The 22,464-nt window shown below is 26.0% G+C and overlaps 1 protein-coding gene across 1 annotated transcript in view; it reads right to left on the bottom strand.

Annotated features, from left to right (window-relative positions):
* The window catches only part of LOC114123679 (potassium voltage-gated channel protein Shaker), a 106,123-nt gene that overhangs the window by 26,472 nt on the left and 57,187 nt on the right, over positions 1-22,464 (bottom strand). Inside the window, 3 exon segments of the mRNA XM_027986739.2 lie at positions 2,084-2,132; positions 2,135-2,348; positions 11,486-11,645. Coding sequence (XP_027842540.2) covers positions 2,084-2,132; positions 2,135-2,348; positions 11,486-11,645 — 423 coding nt within the window.

Below are 22,464 nucleotides of genomic sequence, written 5' to 3'. Positions count from 1 at the left end.
ATTAATTTTATTTTAATTCTATTTTTTTACATGGCACATCGAGCATCTATTGATTGACAACAGTGATAGCACTTTATCAATAATAACACATACATATTATATATATATATATATATTTGTACATATAGAATGTACTACCTATAACTGTGTATTGAGGTATTATAACAGTCGGCGGTCTGGGACATTAAAAAATGACTACTATACGGAAGTCGTTGTATCGAAACGAAATTTGGAGTATTTGAACGCATATATATATCAAAGAATGCAATTTTTTCGTTTTTGATCGCCCCCGCCCCCATCATCTAATATGAGGTAAAAAATGTCTATCCCTATTAACAATTGGCGTTCCACAACATTGGTTCGTATTATTAAACATAAAAACATCAAAGTATAAAACTTATTATACGAACAATACAAACTTGAAAGTGGAAAAAGTAACCAATCTGACTACTATAGTTACTGCAATAAATAAAGCTACACTTAGATAATTTAAATAAAAATTTAAAAATGTCTGATCTATTTTTACTGTCCTCTAGGAAGAGTATTTAGTTTAGAAAATAACATTTAAGTCTTTTACCTAATACTAGATCAACACATTTATTATAAGAAGTGCATAAAGTTAATTGAACATATAGGATCCACTTAAAAAAAAATTGTTTTGTTTGGGTAAACAGTTTTCAAATAAACTGAAAATTGCATAATATACAAAATATATCTTGTCACAAAACAGCAGTGGGTGTTAAAAACTTCCAAAAAAAAAATAATAATAATAATAATAATAATAATAATAAACAACTTTCAATATTTATACCATTATAACATATTATATATATATAAAGGTCCGTTAAATAAAATTGGTTTTTGGAGGTTAATACAATGTCTATATAGTGTCTCTATGTGTATTATTTAACTATAAACGTTATTTAGCATTATACGTGTGTATTATATTGCTATTTCGTAATTCACAAATTATAATATAAATATACTGTAATATACCGTCTTGTTTTTTCTATTCTGAAAATGGAATGGGTAGGTTTTTTTGAAATTAAGATCGCGTATTTGATACGAAGTGATAATTTATGATGTAACAGCACAATAATACGTATGCGATACGTGTTTATAATTTTATATAATGATGATAGCAATGCACGTATTTAGCTGATAAAGTGAAGTAAGTCGTCAGTATGCGAGTAATTGATGTCACGTCTGAAGTCCGGAATGGAAACGTGTTTGAAAAATATATATACATGGATAGCAGGTGAGAGGGAAATTCTTTATGATGATACTAGAGGAAGAAAAGCAAGAGAATCGATCCTAGTTAAGTCTTCGAATTACAATCTTACGTGACCCATTTGCCACAACATCTGTAACGGCAGAACCTATCTCATACTCAGTCATCTGTTCCGATGTAGTATCCCACCTCAACACCACCTTGCTTCAAACCATTCGTTGAATTTCGGGAAAACAGAGCATAATAGGTGTGATAGGGGGAAAAAACATTCGCGTGTGTGACAATGAACACATAACTACATTCCCTACTACCAGCACTATCACCTAGTTCGGGAAAACCCTTAAGGGTAATTGTTTTGAGCAACAGCATCATATACACGACGAATGTACTCTACCTAAGTATAAAATACATATTATACATTTATTATATGCATATTGCATACCTATGTATTAAAGGCATGCGTGACGTGCGTATGACTGGCAGAAATTGGAATAGAGGAGAAGTTTCGCGAGTTTTGGAGTGCATGTGAGTATACAAGAGGTAACTATCTGGTGTGGATGTATCATTTAATAGAAAAAATAGAAAAAAGATTTAACTTTTGAACTGGCCCGGAGATTGTATGTGTATGCACTTAAGACAACGAACAAATCTAGACCGAGTTTTATTTATAAATACAATTTTAATAGTAGCAATAAAAAAAAAACAAATATGTTAGCAGACGTATTACATAAAAGAAAATAAACATTGAAAATTATTTATTTTGAAAAATGTATGACAAATGTTTATGCAAAATATTACACAGCAGTATTATCTAATAATTTTCAGGACAATTTTGAAACTTAGATGACTTACCTAAATTTATTGGTGGCCAGTTCACCGAGTTCGTAGAACTTGATCTCTCAGAGAACACGTCCAACGGCACCGTTGTTGGCCTTCTCAGTCGGCCTCCGCTCTGGTAATAGTAGAGAATGGCATCGAACGTCGGCCGGTTCCTGTCGAAGAAGTACTCGTTGCGCAGTGGGTCGAAGTACCGCATCCGCCGACACGGGTCTCCCAGCAGCGTGTCCGGGAACTGGTTCAACGTCCGCAGCTGCGTTTCGAACCTCATACCGCTCACCTAAAACGGATTCGATAAAGAAATATATAAGTATCAAAGAAATTGAGTATTTTATATATGTATATATATATATATATATAGAATATTATATTTATTAATTACAATAATAAATACACAATAATAGTAATTATATTTTCAATAATAGTATAGCCCTCGTATACAAGATCGATATGTGAGTAAAAAAAAATATTATTACAATATATATACGATTTTATAACTGGCTGATCTTTTTTTCTCATCAAGTATAAAAACACTTATTGTTGCGAGTCCAACAGGAATATAAATATTTTCAGAAAAAAATGTTGGTGTATTATTAGATTAGAAGATAATATTTTCTTAGCAAGTGGTAACTATAGGAGATAAAAAATTAAGCATTGTTAGTATTATTAAACAATATGTATAATGTATATGAATCATGACCATAGCGAAAGAAGAAATTTGATGACTTGATTATTGAATCTAAATAGCTAGAGGTTTCCTCTTAAAACTTTAATGTTATTATACCTTTTGTACTTTTAAAAAACAAAAAAAAAATCACTTCAAAAAGCAACAAAAAACTTCTGTTGTATCACTCAAAATGGTAATAGTTTACGTAAAAAAAAACTATGAATTTCGCTATAACTTAAACTTTAATAATATATTACATTTATGAGTATTTTATTAGTTAAATCTTTTTATTCTAACACATCTGTTATAATTGCCTAAAAAGTGCAATATTGTGGATAATTAATTTTCATGGATAGACGTAGATTGATGTATAGATGAAATAGTTTATAAAGGTTATAAATTGTAAGGATTATATTATAAACCTATTAATATTAATAACATAGTGGTATAGTATAATTAATATATATATACATATGTATATTATTGTCCTGATGGTCAATCCAAATTTTACGAGAACATTTTTTTTTGTCATCATTACGAAATATTTTACAATGAGATACATTTTACTATTTAAATAATTTGAGAAAAATCGTTATATATTATGTTTCCATGTATACTACTACGATTTAAGCCAAAAATTAGATATTTAAATGCTCTTGATTTTTTTTTTCAAAAAAACCACTATAATTGATGAGCTGTACATATATTTACATAGGTCAATAAGCAGTTATTAAATTATTACGATATATTTTGTTGGTCAAAATTATAATTGCATTTATTTTTTGGTTATTAGATTTATTATTTTGTAAATTATAAATTAATTTCATAACTTTACGATTGAAATACATAAAAGCACTGTAATAAATATTAAGAGGTTTCTTAATACTTTAGATACCTGATACATATTTCCTAATTTTACAATCTTATATATAGTAATAATATGATTAAAAACTTCATAGAGTCAAGTAAAAATTACATTGTTTGAGATGTTAATCTTATCGGTAAAAAATAAATTCAAAGTCAACGTTTCGCTTTAAAATCAGTGTAATATTATATTTTATAAAACAATGTGTATCTGCTATTGAATTATTATTTAAAAATATTCCTCATGTATAGAATAAAGAAATATATTAACATTTTATTAAAATTTAAAATTTAAAATAAACTTCACACTATATTTCTTGATTTAAACACATTCAAATACATACATATGATAAATAATAAGGGCATAACTGCAGCATATTCATTTAGGTACGTTTTAAAACATTAAAAAGTTGGAAGTCCTATCACTATTATTTATAATTTTATATCCTATAATATATAATATACATAAAACACGAACTATTACACTGAAGTGTACGAACAACTTATATTATGATATTAAAATATTATAATATTATAATACATATGAGTGTAGAGTAGGAACGTTAATTTGTTTCAAAAAATATATTATATCGCTCTAATGCCTCACGTAAGAACTTTACTGTGCAAGTATGTTATGTAGTAGGTAAGGCGGTAATTTAGGTATAGTGCTTTAAACATTTAAACATGAAATAATAGTATTTTATTATCATGCAACGAAATAAACTCAAAACTATTTGATTAATTTCTAAAACGATTGCCATTTCGCCGGAGCATATCGTAAAATCGAAGAAACACACACTTATCAAGATAATATTTATTAGCGTTTGATAACCACTAACTACGTGGAACATTATGTGCACATTATATTATACGTGCTGGATTCCTATATTATATATAGTATATGATAATATATTATTACAGTATCGTAACGTAAACCAATCAAACTTTGTATACTTAACTTGCATGTTTCGTTGTTGTCGAGACCTATAATATATTATGTTAGAGATAATAATAATCGATAAAACCAAGAGCATAGTAAAATATCAACTAAATTATTACCATTAGTATTACTAATGTTATTGGTTTTGTCTTAGATTATATTGCGCATATTATTGTAGATCGACATAGAGTATACATGGTGTTCTAATAATAATTTATAAAGGTAATAATATACCGATTTTAATTTCAAAACTAACCAATACGTCATTAATATTATGCCCTTACAATCGTTACTTAGGTTAAAAGTTACGCGTGTGATTAAGCGTAAATGTGCTTTTGGATTAAAATGATATTTTTTATATTGTATTGTTATTATTATGATATAATTCAGTTACAATTACCGTACAAATATGATAAATAAAACAATAACATTATAACATTATTAAATGCCCATAAAAAAGAAGTTTTTATTTTTATCATATCATTTTATAGAATATATTTATTACTGTACGTCCGAGAAACTTATGAGTAATAGTAAAACGGAAAATTACACTCCAGGGACACATTTTAATAACACCACTGTGCAGGAGGAACTTGCCCAAGACCTTGTTTGAATATATAATTGAAAATAAATTAAACTCATATACTAAATCTTAAACTTATAAAAAGATTTAGGATGATTGTTATTCTTTGTAGCAGTTTTTCTCATTTTACTTTATCATTAACCTTATTATGAGTTCAGAGAAAATATACCACATTATTATTATATATAAATTATAATGATTATTAATAAAATAAATAGTTGTTGCATTTTCGTAAAAATTTGAACTTAAAACGCTTATAAAAAAAAATTTGACCAACGATTATTGATTTTTTTTACTACAAAAAGAATAACTTATGAATTACAAGAAACCTTTTATTATATTTTCAAATTTAATAACCAGACATTTTTTTATCGACATTTAAAAAAAAAAAAAAAATACTTAGGGGAAATCGAAAATTTCAGTTGTCTATAAATAACTAAAAATACCATAATATTTAAAAAAATTAAATGTATATAGATAACACTAATATAAAAATTTGGTGAAATTTTTATTATTTACATTGATTCGTTTTTTAAATACAACTATATAAACAAATAAATTTTGTCAAAAACTAGTTTTACGTAAAAATTTCCATTTTTCCTGATTTTTTTAAAAAATTCAGGAAACTTTTTACTTTTGACCTCTGTAATGCATTAAGGATATTTAGATTGTCATCGGAAACCACCTTTAAAGTTTTAAATTTTAAACATTATTTTGACAAGTTATGCTGTTTACAGACACACACAAAAAAATACAATATATCATTGTAAAATACATTCTTCACGTCGTTCAGAATATAAAACTAATGTGTATATAAAAAAAAAAAATTAAAATTATTTTCTTATCTACATAATACCTAACCACCATTAAAAAAATAATAATAACTAATATATTAATGTATACATATAATATACATTTATTTATATTTTATTTATTCTACTTATTCTCATGTTAGTATTGTATTGATACTTAATAAATTTATAACTAACAAAATTCAAATAGAAAATAATAGGATTAATAATTGATGATGGTATAATAATTGAATATTAAAAATAGGCAAATCACAAAATCCCATTATTAGTTCGATATTTTGTTTATTATTTCAGAAATTCAATTTAATAAGATAATAAAATAAACAAACAATCGTATTTTTATAAAATTGAAAATTAATTTTACATTTTTAAATTAATTTTTAATTATTAAATTTTAAATTTAAATATGCATAGGTAGTATAATAAACAAATATAACATAATCATCTTTTTGAATCAGTATCATACCGTATTAAATATGTACAATTAAGCTCTAATATCAGTTAATTTGATTCAACTGGTCATGTCTACAGGTTTCAAAACCGGTACTCGACAAAATACGCGTTTATATTATACTCCAAACGTTAATTAATAAGCGTGTTATACAATATTGGAGTGATTATGCGAACGTTATACGCGAGGGTGGGTACTTTGTCACACGAAAGGATGACACGCATTATAAACCATTAGAGAATCATTAATTTGGCTCCACCGCACCCGTCTAAAATAATAAATAACGTACAGGAGTCTATATATACGTCACCCGGTGCTCTATACGGAGTGTCATCTTCCGTACTTCCTCTCAACTTCCTTTACCCCTAACTAAAATCTCCAAAAAAATCTTTTTTCCTCTTGCTCCGTCATCTTCTTTCGTTTAGAATACTCTGCTAAAGGAATTTATAATATTTTATATAATATGTTACTATAAAGGCATAGAGAAAATAGTCTACATTGGCATTGTAGAAAACATCAGCAGGAAGTGCATATTGTCACTGTTTGTTCATAGTTTCATACCACACTCGCTACAAGATTAGGTTAGTTATTGTTATATATGAAAAAAATATATATTTTTAACAATTTAGTTTATTTTAAATACTCATGAAAACTTTTTATTATATTTGTATATGTGCTTGGTACGTTAAAATAGAAAAAAATGCACGCATAATAGAAAATATATGAGAACAATATATATTTTTATTATATCATACACCATAATGGTAAGTGTTAATAATTCGATAAAAATATAATTCATGGATGAGTTATACTGAAAAAAGTCGAAATAAATGTGTGATGAGCATAATATTGTAATACTATTATTATATTAGTAGGTCACTCTAAAATCATAATATCAGATGAACGAAAATTGAGATAACAATAGTCATGAAATACGAAAAGAGTACCATAATGCTGCACTACTGCAGTGGTGTTTAAAAATATGTTTCACTTAATTAATACAATTTTGTTAATAATTTTTTAATGTTTTTGGGTGATACTTAAAATTATTGTAAATTTTTTTCCTTGATCAACCCTAAAACCTTTGCATTTATAAGAAATAAGGATGCTTTGAATAATTTGTATATATATATATATATTATGTAAGGGAGCTGAATCCTAAGTCATAAAAAAAAGGGAGGCTAAGTCTGTATAAAATACATCCTCTTCACCCCAAGTTAACTGTTCGAAAGGACACAAAATTTAGTCGTTAATATTCTAAGAATAGAATAATGAGTAGAACTAAAGTAAACAAACCAACAAAACAAAGTTTTTAGTTATTTATGCTAACGATTTATTTTTCATTGAATTATATCCAGATTAATTCTAATAAGCATACAAATTATGAAATTTGGTGAATTCAAGAAGTTTTATATCATATTATATTAATAGACTCGGTGACTTGTGGTGATATTTTATATTAGGTAAGCGATAAAATAAAATTTCAAGGTAAAACTTAAAAATAAAGGTATTTTATTAATATACCTTTTTATTTTTCACCAAAGCGCGTTTATAAAATTTAGCAGTCCGTATGCATTTTTACGAACATTAACTCGTAAAATTGATACAAATGTATCATTATAATAAGTACATAATACGTCTTCGTACATATTATATTAAATTATACATTAATATTATATGATCCTTAAACTTACCTAACCATTTGGAGGATTTAGATTTTGTCAATTTTAGTTGAGGAGGTTACTATTCTTAATTATCATGTAAAGTGATCAATGGTCGATTATTTAGGTATATAGTAAGATAGCTAATTTTATTTGGAGGGTTGATTTATAGTTAACTTAAGGATAAAGTGTATTTATTTTGTATACCCTTGAGCGAATTTTTCATTTATATTAATTTTTCACATCAGTTTTTCATCTAATCAGAATATTATACTGCTGTATATTATGCTGCGATGGAAAGGAATTTTTTAAGATGGTTTTGAATAGATGGAATAAAAAAAAAGTAAACAGGGATATTAATATAATATAATCTCCTTATGTTTCACCTCTACACTTCAATCAACACATATCCAATGATGCGTAACTTTTTGCTTACATATATTTCTATTATATTTTATACTAATACCGAGTACGATTATGATATGTACATATGCATACAATTTGCGTTTGTTCGTGTGTTATAATATTATATTATAAATATTTAATCAATTATATAGTTACACAACAAATATCTACTCTTTATATATCTATAAATCAAGTATACATATAATATAATACAAGAGGTGATTCATTTAACGTAAGCCACTCATCATTTCAGAAAACACTAACTTTTTTTTTTTTTTAAATATTTTTATTACATTTTAATAGTAGATCTAAACAATATTTTTTACTAATTTTTATTGTTATTATTATTTTGAATTATACGTACATTTTTAATTTTATATTTCAAAGCAAAATATTATTTGGAGTATTTCATCAATTTACAAAAATACAATTTTAGACAAGTATTATAGTACATTAACAGTTGACATTAATAATTAGTTAATAATTATCTAAGGATTAAATAAGCGGCTTATAATATTAGGCTTCTCGGTACACTACTCCACTCCGATCAATTAAATATTTATAAATGATAAGATATTAGTTCAAAATTTTGACTTTTATTCATCATAATAGAATACCTAAAAAAAAAAGAAATGATAAAAATATAAATATTTTTGGAAAGTGTCGTTTTTTAACGGCTGAACATTTTAAATCGAAAATATTTTCAAAAACATTGAGTATCTTACGTTAAATGAATCACCCGATATAGATATACAAAATATGATTAACGATAGGACTTAATATACGCTCGCTATGAATTCCGCTCTCGAAACTTTTAACAGATTTTAGAGTCTAATGAATGCGCACGAGGGCTCTTCACGTTCAATAAGAATAGTGGTGGCGGCGAGGAAATCGCCCTCGATTTAGGACGACGTCTTATCCACACTTTCCCCTCACGGCCACACTATGTTTTCCATTGTACAACGAGCGTTATATTACATAAGAGTTAAGTGCTCGTATACCTATATTTTGTATGATATATATTATATAAAATATATAATATATATCGTACGACGTCCTCTTGAACTATGTCTGCATTTATCGTAAAACGACTGTATATGGTAGTTCATCACTACTCGACCATTTTTGGTTAAACACAGACAAATAATATAATAATCCCATGAGCATTTATTTTCGTGCTACTGTATGCAATTCGATGTCCGTCACATTCATCTCAAAGAATTTACTGTGATAGTTTTACATTTTTATTTTACTATGTTCTTTTTAACCCTCTCCCCCACCACCGATAAATATATTGATACTTGGTTATTGAAGCTTACATAGTTTTAATTTAACAATCTGACTCCTTATTATAATTTGTGAGTCAATCATATATTTTTTTCCCATCTCAAAATATAGTACCATTTATGGATTTTAAATATTGAGTTCCTAATATCTATTGATACTATTTACAATATCTATAATACAGTAACATAAGTTCTGAACTTTTAAAGTTACCGAACTTTATATTAAATATAATATAAAAAACAATAATTAAATTGTTTATATTATAAAACTGTTTTATTATATATGTAAAGTATATAGTTAAACATGATATAATATCTATAGTACAGTTAAATACATTTATCAATAAAATTAAATTTGAATAAAAAAAAAAGAAATACGTAATGTTTAGCACAAAATTGTATCAACCAATAATATATATATATTTTAATTATATTTAATAGATTTGTAATTAATAAATAAAAATAATAAAATAAATAATTGATATTTTAATATATTATATTATTGGTACTATAAATATATTTTCGTACACATTATAACTAGGTAGTTATACGTATATTCGTATTAAACTTATTACTACGTAACAGTGGTTTTGAATTCTTTTCTAGTTAAATAATCAAGATGATAGCTCACCAATATATTTTTTCTTAAATTCGATGGGTACTTATAAAAAATAAAAATCCTCCACGATAATGCAAACTCAGTTACCGCAACTTTGCTGGTGCTATATGATTTTTTACGCGATGAACGCACGTTTCGAGTGCACTCCAAACGGTATCCATTGATCACAATTATGATATTATGTTTCACAAAAACGTGTGAATAAGAGAATGATTATGATAAAAGAAAATAGTTTAAAAAGTCCAATATCCGATCTAGACGAAGAAAATGCGTAATAGTATAATAAATGGGCGTTTTCTCAGCTTCAAAGTATCAAAACTCCCAACAGTACTGTAGTGTCAATAAATATTACACAAGTTATGAATTAAATTTGACGAGTAATTGATTTATCTTCCTATTCTCTCTGGTTAGGTTAGCTAACCTAACCTCCCATCAGGCCCCACTCGACGGATCATTATATTATGTGCACTGTATTTATAACATTTATTATATGCATATTATAAGGATAAACGGTTTTTACGAAAGCCCTCTTGTAATATTCTCATGTTGACAACATTGATGGCTGACATTTTTATAGTTTAGCCGCCTTAGTCTTAGGTTAGGTTAGCCCTTAATCCAACCCTCCAACGTGTATGCTGTGTAATTTAAATGTAAATTGTTTGAGCAGCTATATTATATATATATACGTATAAGCATCGTTTCTCAACGACCTCGTGGCGTTAGTCAATCTCGGAACGTTTTGCAATGTCAACAATGGCTGAAGTACGGCACTGGTCGAGAAAAATGTTAAATTAACCAAAATAAATCAAACGTTCATAAATTGATTTCATATACGTATATAATATACACACCAAGTCAACAAGACACTTTGGATGCTGGAATATCACATTTTTTTTAAATACAATTGTGCAATTATTTTATTAATATAAAACAAACATTGCCTTAGTGTTTTCATTATAATTATATGGCATGGTAGACAAATCAAACAATAAATTATATAAAAACAATATACAAATAAAAATAAAAATAATGTTAAGTATTTGTTTACTATTTTACACTCCAAATGTATGTATATATTTAATAACTTATTCATAAAAAAAATATTATAATGATAAGTTGTAATACTTACGTTGATTGTTACTCTTTCGCAGAAGTCGTGATCGTGCGGTATCGGTTCGAATGTCGCACTCCCCGAACAGTGTTGAGGATGACCGTGTGTGAGGCCTGTGCCAAGACTTGCCCCTGGACCACAGCCGTCTTCGTCTTGGGTACTGAGTTTCGGCAGTGACCTAAACAATACCGAAAATTAATTTATGATAAAATTAAGTGGTATTTTACATTTTATTGGCATTTCAGAAATTCGAACTTTATGCTAAATTATACGTGAATATATTTCATGAATTTTATGTTTATTATGATAAAGTTTTTTATACTTTGTGTTTTAAAAAATTGCAATAATTGACTTAAGTAGGCACTTATTCTTATATAGTGCATACTTCTAACATATGACTAATCGTTGGTATAATTAGTATATTAAATTATGTATTAATATTATTGTAATGGTCAAATATTTCAAAAAATGTTTATAGCATCACTAGAGAAAAATATTTCATTGATTATATATATCTATAACCTATATATATATATATAAACATACAAACCATATATTACATATACATGATATAAAATATTAAAAAAAAATTTTCTGTAAAGATTATATCATGTAATAATATAGCCATATAGATACATTATAGATGATAGAGATTCGTTAATATGGTGTCCCATTATTTTAATTAAGTATAAAAATCATCTGACTATAAGCAAACGTGATAAACATAAACAAAATTAATATAAATGAATATTATAATATTATACTCTCCAATTCATAGGAATTAGAATGATATTAATCATATTAGTTTTTGAATCACCTTCTAAGTAGTGTCTTTTGGCGGGTAAATTTCTTATTATTATTACAACTTTGTATTATAATATTACAAAATACATAAGTAGAATTATTATTACGCGTATTTAAATGCGACCGGCAATATGCAAAATGCACATTATTTGTTCTAGCCGATTTTTGAATCGTTGTTGACCGGTGGAGCTTATAATATATGATTTAACATATTAAATACATTGAAACATGCAAACCTAATTATCATAGATTAACGAAATTTAAAAGTGCATTAAAAAATGGTTAAAATTCCATATACCTTGATTGCGTGAAAAACATTTTTGGTGCTACCCGCCATATTATTACTGTGCATAATACTATAATACACGATATTAAAGTATAAGTATATATATATATATATATATATAGATAGCCACTTTGACTAGCGCGTTAGTTATAAATGTATACTATATAATACGATATAGCCATATAGGTATAAGATATACATTGCAGCCCATCTGGTCTTGAAGTGAAATATAACGAAAAAAACGGAAAATATTAGGTATAGCCAACAAGCTGTTGTTATAATATTGTGGTGTGTTTTTGTCAGCCCAATTACTGCGCATAAAATAATAGTAATAATAATAAAAATATGCGGAAATCTGTTAAAAATTTGTGAAGTTGACTGCGATTACCGTTTTAAAGCTATCGCCGAGTATGAAAAGCTTTCTAATTTAAATCTATGGAATTTAAGTATATTTAACGCCAAATAATATACCGGTACGTGTTCTATTGCGTGCTTATGTTTTGTATGTCATCATCAATCAGACCTTTCGACGATTACACGAAAAAATAGATCAAGTGAGGTGGTAGGAGGTTGAGACTATGAAAAAAAATAATATATGCATAATATATATATACCGGTATAGTTTATGTTGTTTTATTTGTGAGTGGTGAAAATATAGAGGTGAATGAAAAACAAAAATTTACCGAGTGTGACTGCAGCAGCTATACACTACGACTAATATCTATATCACGAGTAGTATATATATATAATATAGTATATAAAATCATAAATCATATTATAATATAAACTCTTAGAGTAATAATTAGTAGTAGTATCTGTTCTATAAGTTTATTTGGTGATTGTTTTGGTAACCACTGAAGAACGTGAGTCGGGGGCACGACTGCCGGTAACCGTGGTTACCACTACAGACCAGACAGCGCGGCGACCAAACCCATAAACCACCACTACCACCACTACCACCACTACAGTCTCGACCGACTGATTATTGAGACTATGTTCTGAGTTTTCTGTGTGTGTGTAAATTGCTGCGTAACCGAAATAATAATAAAAAAACCACTCTTCTTCTATTTACAACAAAAACAACGATAAAGACTATGGAAAGTAATGGGAGGATGTTGGCAAAAAAACCTTGAAGTTTGATCAAAATAGTATCAAGTTCCGGTAAAAGATGAAAAAATACACACATACATATATATATATATATATATATATGAGACATATGTATAATTTTTGGTTTTTTTTTTATTGAAAATAGACTTAGTTTTCATTTCATTTCGTTTTTTTTTTGTTTTTGGAAAATTATTATTATACCGTGTTTGAGTGGACGTATTTATAAAACAAACATAAACTTGTACTATGCAATTATGTCATTATTATTGTATTAAGGATACTATAATGACAGGTTGAAGTTACTAATATTAATTTCCCATAAAATTATATAAAATAAAATGATACATGTGAGCTAATCATATTTTTATAACTATTATATTATGTTGTTTAATGTGGAAAAGGTTTACACGAAGCAATTAAGCAATATTATTTATCACTAATATCATAACGTCATAATCCATCGGGATTCATTTTTTAATTATTTAAGTTAAATGGTTTTATGAGCAATCATTACTGGTCAATATCACATTATAGTTAGAGAACCGTAGTGTTGACACGAAATATAAGTAAAATAATTATATTTATTTAATATTGCACATAAATGATATGATCAACCAAGAAACCAAATTGGGTTTAAATATCGCTATAAATAACACAACAAGGGTAAGCAATGTCATAACTTCCTTTAAAAAGAAATCATTTGTTATTAGAAAAACTAATGGAGGAATTTATACCATCTGCAAAATAAAAACGACTCACACTTCCTGATTTACACAGAAGCAATATATTTATTTTTTTTTAACAATTTATCAACAAATCATCAGAAATCACTCCCATACTCTAAAATACACATTAAAATTATGTCTAAAATATCTTACAACACTTAAAAAAAAATTAGTACACGGTGCAGCGTAATAGATGCATTCACCGAAGAATAAGTCATCCCAATGATAGAGTTTATTCCTCAAGTTATTTACTTAATAAACTAATAACTTTTTTAGAGTACTTATTTTGCAACAACAAATTAAAAAAAAAAAATATATATATATAAATATATGTACATATTATAGGCTAATTGCCCACATTTTTGAAACCTTAATTATATTTTATACAAAATAAAAAAAGCGGGCAAGTGGGTAACGTTCTGCTGTACATTAGGGGGTGGGGTTGACCTCGGAATAGGCTAGGTTAAATTTGAATGCAATGATAGGTATCATTGTATACGAAAAACGATTCTGAACGAAGATAATTTGTCAGCCTAGGATATAATTTCCAGTGGTTGGTGAAAAAGGTGGTTTATGTTTATGGCCTGAATACACCAAAATTTAAGTTCTTTTATAATTATTGTAAGCTAAACTTATGAAAAATCTTGTATTAAATTTTCAACTCTTAGCTACCTATACAAACATTTTTATGAATTATACCTACAAAATAATTTGCAAATATTCATAATTTTGACGAATTTTCGTCAAAATTTGAACTTCAAATGCTAATAAAAAAAAATTGTGCCTATGTATTCTTATAATTTTTTAATAACTATAAGAATAACATACGAGGAACTTTGTATAAAATTTACAAGTATTTTGATAGGGCCAAAAAAATTTTATCGACCCTTCAAAAAAAAATTTTAAGAAAAATTGAAAATTTCAGTTGTCTATAAATAGCTCAAAAAAACTCAAAATATTTTGAAAATTAATTGAAGTAAATAAAATGCCAATCTAAATAACTGGTAAAATTTTCAAATATCTACGACTTATACTTTTTGAATTATAACAAATATCAAAAATCGTTTGAGGCTAAACCGTTATTTAACGCGGTTTTGTAAAAATTTAAATTTCAAACACTCATAAAAATGTTTTGTCTAAATCCGGTAGTTTTTTTTTCAGATATTTGAAGAAAAATGTATGGAGAACCTTGTACCAAATTTTCAAAACTTAGTTATAAAAGAAAAAAATTTTATGATTTTTCAACTTCAAAATTACTTGCTAATTTTCGCGTTTTCGACAGATTTCGTAAAAATTTGAACTATAAAATCTTATAAAAAAAAATTGTAACTAACGATTTTTAATTTTTTTTAGCTACAAAAAAACAACTCTTTAAATCGACACTTTAAAAAAAATTTCTCAAAAAAATTGAAAATTTCAGTGGTCTATAAATAACTCAAAAAAAGTCAAAATTTTGAAAATTTAAATATATACAGATACCACTGATATTAACATTTGGTGATTAGTGATTAGTTTTTGAATTACAACCATAAAAAAAATCGATTTGGTCAAAAACTGGTTTTCCGTAAAAATTGCCGTTTTTCCGTCATTTTTTTTTTGTTTTTCTCGATTTTTTTGAAAACTGTTGGAAAATGTTAACTTTTTACCTCTATAATGCACCAAGGATATTCACTTTTACATCGGAAACCACCCCCATAGTTTGAAATTGGAGCAGCATTATTTCGACTAGTTATGCTGTACACAGACACAAAAAAAAACAAAAAAAAAAAAAACCCACATCATTGTAAAATCAATACATTTATCACTTCGTTCAGAATCTAAAATATATATAAACATATCATATATATATTTATAATATTATTTTGTAGGTATATTATATTTAAGTGTCTTAAGAATCTGAGAAAATGAATTTTTAAATTTTAAGCGAAGCGATGAATGTATTGTTTTTACAACAAAGCGTTTATTTTTGTGTTAAAAAACTAGTTTTCTTCAAAGTAAATTTCGTTTTTTCGTTGTTACTAAAAAACCAATAAATAAGGTATATATGACTTGACAATTTTACCAAATATTTATATTAGATATTATATATTATTATAATTTTAATATATTTATATTAACTTTCTACTTTTTTAATTTTAGGGGTTTTTATTAATTTTTAGTAAAATTTTTGAATTTTGGTAAAAAAAAAGTCTAGAAAAGTTCAAGTAAAATGCTTATATCCCAATTAAAATAATACATGTATATTTTAGGTATAGTTATAAAGCTTGAAAATTGAATAATAAATAACATATACATTTATTTTACTAGTTTAAATTATTGTATATTATGCTAAATACATTTTTACAAAGTTAAAAAATGAATTATTATTAACGATTTAAAACAAAAAAATTATATTTTAATTTCTTAGATATTGACATACATGGTTATACGGTTTCTCATATGTAAAATTCACTTAAACTCAAAAATCTAAATAATATGAGTACATATTATACACATTTTTTTTAGACATTTGAAGCTTACATTTTAAAAAAATTAGATACTTAAAGAGAAATAATTAGTAATTGTTTTGTAATTCCAAAACAGTATTTTTGGGGGTTTCGAGTTTTTACGTATTTCTACGGTAAGTCTGTATTTAATTAAAATAATAATAATAATCTAATTATTCTAATTTGATTTAAAAATATGATATTGATCCTAGTCAAATATCTAGGTCTCTATCTCTAGATAAAAGACTTCGAGCAACCCATATAAAAATAAAATGAAAAACTTTAAATCTTAGATTATACAAATTAAAATTACTACACTCATCGAAAATGACACTAAAAAAAAAAAAAAAAAAAAAAAATGCTAATTTAAAAACAATTTATACGCGCCTAAAGATCTTTCAATCATTATAATCAATAAATCTTCAATTCCTCACTATTCATTATGGTATGTCGTTAATAGATCCCTGTATCACGATCCCAAAGTTCCAAAAATACCAAAACTGGATTCTTATAATTTTAATAAATTCTACAATAACGTCTTAAATCACTCTTATCCACTTATAGTCAACCTAGATTCTACACATTACCTGTTAACGCTCCCCGTTGCGTCAAACGAAAATAGCTATATAATTTTATCATTAAGAAGACTCTACACTTGTATGTGTTGTCTACGTCTTACAAATGTAAAACATTGCAAAAACTGTTTTGCACGGGGAAAAACGGAGAATGCTACAATCATAACTAAGAAACGAAATTTTCCCCACATATAAAAGAAAAGTTTAACTGTGAAATGTCATTTTATTTTTTCGATATCACTTATACTAAAAAAGTTATTATTGTTTCAAAATCGATTATTTTTGTGTTTTTATAATTGAATAACGTTTTTTGGAGCTCCGATATTGAACAAAATAAAAACGATATTTACATCTAAAGTTCTCTTTTATATGTGGTTAAAATTTTATTTCTGAGGTATGACTGTAGCCTCTTTGGTTCTTTCTATGCAAGACATTTTTTTTATGTCTTACATTTGTAACACGGAGACAACACATACGAGTGTAGCGTCCTCTTAAGTCAAATCAAACTGAATTCATATTGGAAGAAGTGTCAATGAAGAATCTCTTCCTTCAAGACATCCAGCCCAGTTAAAAAATATCAACTCATTTACTTAATACAGTGGAATCTCTAATATAACTCGAATCGATTGGGATCTAAAAATAAATTCGAGTTATCAAAAATTTGCATTACAAAAAACCTCAATAACTCATAAATGTAAGGCAGGGGCCAAGGCATTCTTTTAAGTTATCGACAATTTGACTTATAGAGGTTCGAGTTATCGAGCTTTCACTGTATACAAATTATAAATGTTTTCTACATTTTCAATAATAAAACATATATATATATATATATATATATTATATAATGTATATATAATATTATAAATGTGAGGCTTTTGTTAAAAACTAATCGACATACCATGTTACTTATCATAAAATAAATTGAAAATAGTAATATATGTTTATTAATTTATATCCATAGACTGTCTCAACACAGAATTATTTATATTTTACAACAATTTATCATTGAGTTCAAATTGAACTCATCCATTATTATAATGACTTATATTATGTATATATTTATTTTGGCTATACTCAATAGTCAATATAATATACATTATACACTATGAAAATTAGATAGATTGATTCTATTTTACAATAAAATATGGTTAAAAATACAAAATAAAATAAACATAATTTTATAATGTTATTACACTTTTAGAATATTTTAAACTAACTCTAATTAATATATTAGATAAAAATTAATTTTGATTTTGTTTAATTTTATTTAGTTTTCATCTTGACCCACAATATTAAAATACTCTACCCCAAGTCCTTTCTAAACTTTTAACTTTTACATTACGCAATGAAAAATTAACGAATATTGATAATTTACATAAATTGGCCATTCAATTTTAAGCTTAGGTGTAAACCGAAACTAAAAGTATACCTAATATAAATAATCATAATAATTGACATTCTCTATAAAAAAAAGATAATTAATTATTTTTTAAAAAAGAAAAAAATAATAATGACACTCAAATAGATACCACGTTTTATATATCGACGTCGTAAAACAAATGTACAATATATTGTGCGCGTTCATCTAATTCGCAAGTAAAATATTCAATTTAAAATGTTACATATATGCACACGAATCTATAGTATTTTATATTTTGATCTAATACAATGCGTCTATGTAGTTACGTAATACAATATACATTTTATCACTCATCCATAATATTATACATGCCACTCAAATACGCGTGTATTATATTATAATATACATATATTATAAATGTATCTTCTGAGTGATGATTTAACCCATATAACAATAAATAACTTTTCCGCTGCTAGATCTCCGAACGAAACACACATTAGTGTGTCTGGATGGATACAAAATGATGGATTTTTTAAATATATTTTAATATATGTATGTATATATAACATATAAGAGTGTGCAGTCACATAAAAATCTGATACTGTAGAGTGTAGACCAACGAACAGAATGTATAATGATAAATGCGTATAAATCATATATATTATTATATTTCACGTCTATACATAAAATGGGTTGTTCGTGAAATATGGCATTTGCGTTTGATCGTAATAATCAACTTTGCATCTACGGACACTCTACTACATTATAATTATGTAAGTAAAATCTATATATTATATAATTATTATAGTATGATAGTTCAGTAATATCGAGGGATGACTCAATATCTTCGTATAATAATATTACGCCATAGTGTTCAATATTATAAAGATAATATCGTTTAATATTGGGATAATTAAAATATTATATATAATTTAATTTATGATATGAACATTTTCAATTTTGACAAGTTCTAATAAACTAATTCGAGTTCAATTTATGACGATCTTTAAAATGTATGTACCTCTATTATATTATTATATCAGTTATAAAAATATCATACCATTTATATCAGATGGATTAATTATGGACTAAATTATGATTAAGACTAATAATTATATGACTTGGAAATTAATACGTGTTATTTAATTTATGTAGATGCTCTACATGGGACATGTATACGTGAGGTAGAGACAGATTCAAGTGTGCCAGCTATGTAGTATACGGAATATGGTGATAATATAAATACAAATAATAAAAAAGGGTAGTTAAGTGGGTAACGCTCTGCTATATAGTAGGTATCGAATGATTGCCAGCCTAGGATATATTTTCCAGTGGATGGTGAAAAAGGTAGTTTATGGTTCAATGACTTGAATAAATACCCCAAAATTAAATTATGTAAAGAAAATGCCAATTTAAACAAATGTTGTATGTTAAAAATTTCTACGACTAGTAATTTTTAGGTATAGCAAAAATCTAAAATTATTTAATAGTAAATCGTTATTTAACGAGTTAATACAAATTTAAACTAAGGACAAAATTTTCAATTGGGCAATTTTTAAGTTCTTTTATAATTATTGTAAGTTATATAGAAAATCTTGTAATAAATTTTCAACTCCTAGTTACTTATACAAACATTTTTATGAATTATAACTATAAAATAATTTTCAAATATTCATGATTTTAACGAATTGTTGTCAATATTTTAACTTCAAACGCTAATAAAAAAAAATAATCGTGTTTATGTATTCTTATAATTTTTGAATCACTATAAGAGTAACTTATGAGAAACTTTGTATTACATTTTTAAGTATTTTGACTTAGCCAAAAAAATTTATCGACATTTATATATATATAAAAAAAAAAAATGAATATTTTAAATGCCCAATAATAGTCAGTCATAAAATGAACGAACTATTTTGAAAATCAAATTATGTAAAGAAAATGCCAATCTAAATAACTGGTAAAATTGTCTAGTATCTACGACTTATATTTTTTGAATAATAATAAATATTGAAAATCATTTGAGGATAAATCGTTATTGTTACGTAACTTCGTAAAAATTTAAAATTCAGACGTTCATAACATTTGTTCGTATAATGACGCTTCGAGTTTTCTCTATAGTCATTTATAGGAAAACTTATGGAAAACTTTGTGTTGAATTTTTAACTTAAGATATAAATAAAAAACATTTTAAGAATTTTCAATTACAAAATGACTTGCAAATTTTCGAGATTTTGACATATTTCATAAAAATTTAAACTTTAAACGCTTATAAAAATAATTGTGAACAACGATTTTTGATCTTTTTTAACTACAATAAGAAAAAAATATGAGTTATAAGAAACCTTGTATTAAATTTTCAAATTTTATAATCGAACATTTTTTTTATCGACATTTCAAAAAAAATAGTCTATAAATAGATCAAAAAAGCTACAATATTTTAAAAATTTAACTGTATATAGATAACACAAATAAAAACATTTTGTGAAAATTTCAATTATTTATAGTAATTCATTTTTGAGTTACAACTACGAGTATACAAAAAAATCGAATTTGTCCGAAAACTGGTTTTGCGTAAAAACTCTTGTTTTTCTCGATTTTTTTGAAAAGTGCTGGAAACTTTTACTTTTGACCTCTTTAATGCATCAAGGATATTTAATTTTCCATCAGAAAGTACCCATAAAGTTTTAAATTTAAAGCATTATTTCGACAAGTTATGTTGAACACAAGCACAAAAAAATATAAAAAACACATCATTGTGTAAAATCAATACATTCCTCGCTTCGTCCAGAATACAAAATATATGTGTATAAAAAAAAAAATGAGAATTATTTTATAATCTACATAATACATATTGTCTATCATCAAAAAAAAAAAAACTAATATTTTATTAATGTATACATAATATTAACAATTATAATCTATAACATTTTAAAATCAATACGTTCCGCTCTTCATTCAGAATCTAAAAAAGTGTTCTGTCGGAGATCAGAGATATATATTTTAAATACAAGTCATTTCTAACGTAAAACATTGTTAGGTTGTAAGTTTTCCTGTTATTTTGGATAAACAGAATTTCCTACACATTTATATTGTACTATAACACTTGAGAGTGCCAAAAAAAAGAAAAAAATTAAAAACCTATGCCATGCCATAACGTTTCAGTAGTTTACCCTAATGGAACATTTCGCTGTTCGAATCGTTTGGAATTTGTACAGGGGTCTTGACGATAAATTGTTATCCCAGTTTCTTTAACATATAATATACACTCGACATTTCAGACTGAACGTTTGCCAAGACCCTGAAACCACTTCCGATTTTCAGATTTATCATTTATATTTCTTTCTGGGCGACTGGCGTGAAAAAACAAAGCGATAAATTAATAACACGACGTCACAAAATATATAAAACTCACTCTCACACACACAGACATTCGCATACAGTACCAAAACCTGCTAAAATGGCTGTTAGAGTTCTCGTCAGTTAAACAATATTATGGACGAGTTTTTATTTTCTAGGCATCTTATGTTGCATATTATGTCTTATGTCTCACATACCAATGCATAGTCAAAGAAAACTAAAATTCGAATACATTGTGAAAAATTAAGAAATAATTATTTGTTAGCATGAAAACATAGACTAACTATTTTA

The sequence above is a fragment of the Aphis gossypii genome, chromosome 2 (genome assembly GCF_020184175.1).
Source record: "Aphis gossypii isolate Hap1 chromosome 2, ASM2018417v2, whole genome shotgun sequence".
Taxonomy (NCBI): Eukaryota; Metazoa; Arthropoda; class Insecta; order Hemiptera; family Aphididae; genus Aphis; species Aphis gossypii.
The sequence above is the reverse complement of the archived record's forward strand: the minus strand, read 5'-3'. Positions and strand labels throughout refer to the sequence as shown.